Here is a 7,139-nt window from a genome sequence, read left to right as displayed (position 1 = left end):
TGGCCACATGCGTAATTAGGAGCTGATGTACCAGGCTCGCTCTCGCCCAGCACTGCTCAGGAGGGAAGACTGGAGAGGCTTTGCTCCTAAGGATATTTACTAGATGTTGCTGGTAAGGACATCTAATCACATTTGGCTTCTTTTCCTTAGATTAGGATCTAAAGCTGTTTCCTGACTCTGTAGTTTCGGAAATTAGCAGTTGTGCCTTGCCCACGGGAATCAGATTTTCTGTCTGGCCGAATAACTGACTGGTCGGAAACTGCAGTGAGAGAAAAGGGCCCAAAACTGGGTTTTGGAAGTGCAACTGAAGGTTATAATCGTGACAACTTGTACAGAGAGGTTCCTTATGTGCAAGTCCCTACTGCTCTTGCACAGTTGTTCATAAACTTTTGCCTACTTTATCACAGGATGTGCCAATTTTTGACTGAGTTATTCTTCATTTATTTTATGAGGTAATATTCTGCTTTAATTTTTTTAATATATATACTTTTTTTCTCAACATATTGGGACTAAAAAGGGACAGTATCCTATGTTCCTATATTTAACCTGCATTACTAGACTTCACTTGCCTCAGAAGGAATTGCAGTTTAGCCAGCTAAACAAAACCCCCCTGTCATTTGGTAGTATTAGCTTACACGGCAAATATCTTTGGACTCAGGAACAGCTGTTGCAAAGCCTCATCCCGTACCGACGTTAGAAACGGGGCTATATTCCCTGGTGGAAAATTGTAACTGTGCCTCACAGCAAAGGAAAATCGTTGTTAATTAGTTCATTTAGAGGTTTGGACAGTAATCTGTACTTTGTAATTCAGCCAATTCAGTGGATTTTTCATCTTTTCCAGGTCTGAGGAAATATAGAGAAAAAAGCCACAGGAGGTAAAAAAAAAAAAAAAAAAAAAAAAAAAAGCATATGCATAGGCTAATGCTGGGAAAAGTGAAATTGCCTCATTAACAATTAACATAAGGTCACTTAACAATTTACATTTACAATCTCTTTCTACATTATATTTCTATATGTGAATTAATATAGCAGAACATGCAGATAAAGCTCCCATTTATACAAGAGTTTTAATAATGCAACCAAATTGTACAGAATAGTCTCAAAGAAAAACCTTCATATGACTGCTGTAATGGAAAAAAATCAAATCATACTTCAAGAAATCTCTTCCTCTTTTTTTTTTTTTTTTTTTTTTTTTTTTTTTTTTAATAGTTTTCATTGAATTCTAGTATAGGTGTTACAACTAATAAAGTATTTGTCCAAAATTGCAACTGATATTGGTATTGATTGGTGCTTGAAACTTAATCTAACATTTTCCTATAATAATCCAAAACAAAGTAATGGCAGATCCCAACTTTAGTTCTTTCTGTTGTTCAAGTTCTTCAATTGATCAGCCAATAACAGTGTAATAATTTTGCTAGTTACTGTGACCCATGCACTTTATGAACATGACAGGTTGCTTTTCACTGTCAGTTGTGGGCTAATACTGTATATTCATACTTTCATCCACTGCATGACCAGTGAGTGGGGGAAAGACAGAAGAATACCCTCAAAATGGAGGAGGAAGAATATGAGGAAGTTGTGGAGGTAAGAAGAAAATCTGAGTGTCGGATTAATTGTTTTCTGCCTTGTGAATGATTATATTAACTACTTTAACAAGACACTGCTCATGAGGATAGATGGTTACTTCTGATTGCTCTCTGAAGATTAGGGTTTGATTAGATATCTGCTAAATGGTTTGATCAGTAAAAAACAACAACAACAGCATAATGTTGCTCTCAGTGGAGCAAAATCTTTCTGCTTCCTGTCATAGTTTCTGCATTTAAAAAAGGATTGTAACCATCCCACACCCCCATCACGAGGTTTTGTGGTTACACTTCTGCATAATTATAGATGCAGGGGGCCATCTCCTTTTCCCCCTGGCTTGCCCTCTGTCATCCAATCCATGCTAGAGAGGATGACTTTGGAAGCCACTGTCTAGCCTGGCTTCTGTCTGTCTGCCCACTGCAATGCAAAGATAAAGCAGTTTTTCCCCTCCAACATACTATTGACCAGTAGTGCACTTAGTCTTAGAAGCTGCAGAGATGGAGCTAAATTAGATAGACCTAAACCTGTGTAGGTATCTGTGGAGTTGCATCAGGGATTCATTTGCTGTTTGGGCATTTAAACTGACAGCTATACACCTAAGTATTTAGTCTTAATGATGGGATTAAAGGAATCCCAAGGAACTAGAGAAACTATAGTTTACTGTTATGAACAAATGCTGTGGGAATATACAAGGTGAAGAAAGGTCTTGTTACTTTCTTACCATCTGACATGAAAATTTGTATCACTAAATGTATCAGTTATTCTAACAAACCGCTTGGCTCTTTGAGGAAGAAAATAAACATGAGTTGCAGACACATGTCCCACAACTCTTATTTCCACACCAAATTCAATGGGTTGCTGATTTCAGGCGGTATAAAAACATTGAGCCCTGGCTGCCAATTTCAAAACATTTAAATAATGAATGAAGTCATACAGTTTGCTAGTTGAGTTAGTTAAATATGTATTGGGAAATAAGACCATTGAAACACACACATGTTGTACAACCTAGTCAAAAAGACACTAGTTCTTCATTGTTTCATATTATAAGGTTATGACTATGCTTCCTGAGCATTGTGTGCGCTCTGTAATAAAATGTATATTTATTTGTTGTCAAAGTTCATTTGTCGATACTGGACTTATTATATGTCAGGCTTTATGTCTGCACAGGTCTGTTTAATCTTTTATTTATTTATTTTAATTTTTGATTACTGCCTTCCTGTGAGCACATCGCTAAGGCAGACCAGGGTTGTGTAGTAGCTTCCCCCAATATATTTAAAGAGAGAAAGTAAAGAGGAACAATAACATCTGGTATATCTTAAAGCTAATTAATCCTTTCCAGATTTTTTTTCAAACTATATGCATCCTCTATTTTAAACCTATATGAATTCTATCAGAGAATTGTCTTCAGAAAGGGTAGAATGTTATGGTTGAATAATGAGTGGCTGAGGCAATGCTGAGGATTTTAAGATACTGCATTTCCCTTCTCTGGATTTGTTAGTCTGCACAGGACACTGTAGCCGCTTGTGATGTACAAAAATTAGGAAATGATGCAAACCTTTTAGTGTTGAATAACTGAAGAATTTGGGGAAGGTGGTTCAAACACCTTACAGTCAGCAAGCAGAAACTGCCTAAAAACAAAACTAAGAGATGGACTGCAAAGTTTCAGCCAGCGACGTGAACCTGGCCTGAAGAACAACTTTGTGAAAAGGGCTTAAATTTTAGTCAGATGTTTAACGAATTGATTCAAAGAGCTTTTGGTTCCTGCAGTTTAGGCATGTGAACTTGAGCAAACGATTGTTGAGGAGCCTTTCAAAGGTAACATGTTAAGTTTTTACCTTGCTAAAGGTAACCTCAGTTAAATACCTTTTCAATAGGTTAAATACCTTTTCGATAAAACTGCTGCTCGCTCCCACAGCAACACCTTTACCTGATTTCTGTCAGGTAATCAGTGTGGCTGCGGACCCGGCCCTCAGCACCGCCGCCATTTGCCGCGGCGCCATGGCGGGCTGCCGGGCAGGCGGGATGGCGCCATCGCGCGGCCGCCATTTGCTGTGTGGCCCAGGGACGGCCTCGGCAGGGCGGCTGCGGGCTCCCCGTTGGGGCTGAGGCTCTGCCTGCCACAGCGCCCAGCCTTCGTCTTTCCTAGGGGATCCGTGCTCTGGCAGGTCACGGAGGGGCAGTGCAGGTTGATGAAGGGAGATGTGAGCAGGACTTGCACCGTCAGGGAAGAGAAGAGTTGACAGTACCGTCATGAGAAACGAGAGCCTGAGGCACACATGGCAGGGAGGGAGTGCCAGCTGGAAACCCTGGTTAAACAGGGGATGGGGGCTGGCTGTCAGGATGGAGAAGGCTGGAAGCTTGTGGCAAAAGGAGGAAGGTCCTTGCTTCACCTGCAGATCTGCAGCTTCAGAGTGGGTGTAGCGCTCTGGGCACTTCATGAGGCAGCTGGAGAAATCCTCACAGATACAGCCCTTGTGCTCAGGGATGGCCTTAATCATCCCAACGCCTGCTGGAAGGGCACTGTGGCTGCGTGCAAGCAGTCTAGGAGATTTCTGGAATGCATTGAAGATTCAGGAACATACAGAAAAAATCCAATTGTTAATGCAAAAAATTAAAAGATCTTCAATATCATCAAGGATAGGTACCTATGAACTACAGCTGTGTTTCTCCAGAAGTGTGTTTTTAAAACAGTCCTTTTAAGAGAAGCTGTAACTTACTATTCTGTATGATCTGGCCTAACAATGATTTTTTTTTTTCTCCTTTGTTTACTAGTACTACATTGAGGAGACAATTATTGAGGAGGGTGAACCACATGAGGTAAAAGTTCCTGTGAAACTGCATGTGATCTATATATGCATGTAATTAATATACAAAGCTGAACTAGTGACCTTTTGTGTTCTGAGGATTCATTTTTGATAGCAAGCAGACAACTATCAGTGAACAGTTCCTTCTTAAATCCTTTATTTCCTCTCCAAGACCTTGTTGTATACTGACCAAGAGGACTTCTAGCTTGTGCAGGGTATCTGTCCTATCTGTTTTCTGGACTGCAGTTGGGATTAGACTTGGATGTGTGCAATTGCCACCTGCCACTGTTTGGTTTTCATCAGAAGGAACTGTGGATGTGTCCGTCAGGAAACGACTATGCTTGTTTTTGTTCTGCACTGTGTCATCTGCCCAGCAGCTAAATTTACACAGGAGCTGACAAAATGAAACACAGGTTTCATTTTTTTAATGAATATTAATTAATTATTAATGAATAATGAATTTTATTTTATTTATTTAATATTTTTATTTTTTTTCTTGTTATTAACAAGAAAAACAGGCTTTAAAAGATTTCTTAGGTAACATATTGAAAAACAAACCAACCAACCAACCAAACAAACAAACAAAAAACCCCCAAACCACACAATTATTAGTGTTAAAGATGAAAGATGAACAGAATTATTGAGGATGTGACTAGATATGTATATATGAGCAATAGGGACATGCATGCATTGTATGTAACATTTTTAGGAAAAGAAATACATAAAGATTCTGCCTGAAACCAGTTTGCATATTAGTTCTTTTCCCTTTACTTGTGTAATCTAACTGTGGTCATTTGCAGATTTTTTTCATGTCACTGGTAACAAATATTTGAGTTAACAAGGAGTTATATTATAGATTATAGATTATATAATCTATATATATTATATATAATATATAAAAATGAATATAGTATATATTATATTTTTAATACAAATATAATAAATTCTTTGGTATGCTACTATGAAATATTCTTTATGACATAGACTAAGGCTGAAACAGAAGCTTAGTGGTTCACTTTATGTGTGTTTCCTGACAAACAAAAGATCTGTTCCCAAAGTCTTCCTATAGTTTTAATTTAACAAAATATAATTCAATGAATACTGTTTGAGCAAATAGACTAGGACTATACTTTTGAAGAATATCATATTAATTTTAAGATGAAGCCTGCCATTGAATTCATCAGGTGTTTTAAAATCTGTAGCCAGACTGGATTTAAAGGGAGCAATAGCATGATTACTTCTGTGTCTGATGTGTATCAGTTTTTGAAAACAGGATTGTGGAAAGGTGAATTACATATGAGTATGAATATTTTCCCAATAGGAAACGTGGCACCGTTTTTCCACTTTGTAAGTGGTTTCTGATAGCAACTGAGCATCCTTGTATATGCAGAGGAGGTGGAAAATTATGATAAAATTAAAATATAATTAAAATATAAATACAATAATGATAAGAAAAAGATTTATAATTGCAAAGCAAGTAATTTTTTCTTTATTCCCAGGTGATCACTGAGATCACTGAGACCACTACCACAGACTTCACAGGTCCTAAAACTGTCACCTATACTGTTGAGCATGAAAAACCTTCTGTTGAGGATGCAGCACCTCCAGTCAGAAAGAAGACGATACGGACAAAAGTGGACACATCTAAGTTTTTGACACCTTATCTGCAACACAGCAATAAAATGAAGGACCTGTTCAGTGAGGTAAATTGTCCCATGTATTTTATTTGTTTAGGAACACCAATATAAAAAAATGTTTAATAGGTATTGTTGCAAACCTTCATGCTATTATTTTCACTACATCTGTATTTCACTTCATGATGTGTACTAGTGCTATTTGCCTGGAGCAGGAAGTTTCCTTCTTTCAATTAACCCATGCCTTGCCCATTTCCTGCTTAGGTGCATTAAGTAATTAAGCACAAAAATTAGCTTGTGGCAGATGTCTGAATATCTTCATAGATGTCAGTTAATAGGACTCCTGCACTATCTGACTTGGATACTCAAAGATACAGAAGCCCATGTCTATTGGAATTCAAACCTCAATATTTTTATAGTAGTATATTTCTCTACCCCTCTATGCATCAAATAAAAATTTTTGTATGTTGGAACAAGTACTTACCTAAATTCCTGGTATGGGAAACTAAAGTTCAGTAGTTCAGTACTGTAATGTGTTTTAACGGGTGGAAAACAACTGCACTTCACGTACGTAAGATGGTGTCAGATCCTTTTTCTTAAACCTTTATGTATGTTACTCACCAGTGTTCACTGTTAAAGGGTTATGTGAGATCACAGGTCTAGGAATGCTAGGCTCACGCAACAATTCTCTTTATCTTTGGTTACTGAAACAAGTAACTGTATATTTATTAATACCAAACTCCTAATGAGAATAAACTCAATTAGAAGTGATCCAAAACAAGCTAAAGATAGAAATGGATGTTTTCCATTGTGTCAGATGGAAGAAAGTCAGTTGGTTAAAATAAGCATAACTCTGCAAATGTAATTGAGTAATGCCAGTTTGTGCGAGTCAATGATCTGTCCAAAATTCCTACACTAACCAGATGAATACATCTATAATTGTTGTTTACATTTCTGCCAGAGTTTTAAGACGTGTCTTAATTACATTAGTCATTATTTTCTTTCAGAACAAGTACAAAGAAAAATTTAGAAAAGAAAAAGGAAAGCCATATGCTTCCACAATTGATACCCCAGAAATTCGGAGAATCAAGAAAGTGCAAGACCAGCTCAGTGAGGT

At 37.6% G+C, this 7,139-nt stretch overlaps 1 protein-coding gene across 1 annotated transcript in view; it reads left to right on the top strand.

The window, feature by feature from the left end:
* Window positions 1-7,139, top strand: part of NEB (nebulin) — a 119,033-nt gene continuing 111,894 nt past the window's right edge. The window contains exons 1-6 of the mRNA XM_082762888.1: window positions 1-112; window positions 842-875; window positions 1,519-1,584; window positions 4,357-4,401; window positions 5,888-6,091; window positions 7,030-7,137. Coding sequence (XP_082619014.1) covers window positions 1,552-1,584; window positions 4,357-4,401; window positions 5,888-6,091; window positions 7,030-7,137 — 390 coding nt within the window. The 5' untranslated portion in view covers window positions 1-112; window positions 842-875; window positions 1,519-1,551. The remainder of the gene's footprint in view (window positions 113-841; window positions 876-1,518; window positions 1,585-4,356; window positions 4,402-5,887; window positions 6,092-7,029; window positions 7,138-7,139) is intronic.

This window comes from Aythya marila, assembly GCF_965140915.1.
Source record: "Aythya marila genome assembly, chromosome: 6".
NCBI classification, from domain to species: Eukaryota; Metazoa; Chordata; class Aves; order Anseriformes; family Anatidae; genus Aythya; species Aythya marila.
Note: the sequence above shows the minus strand (reverse complement) of the source record. Positions and strands in the feature narration are given on the sequence as shown.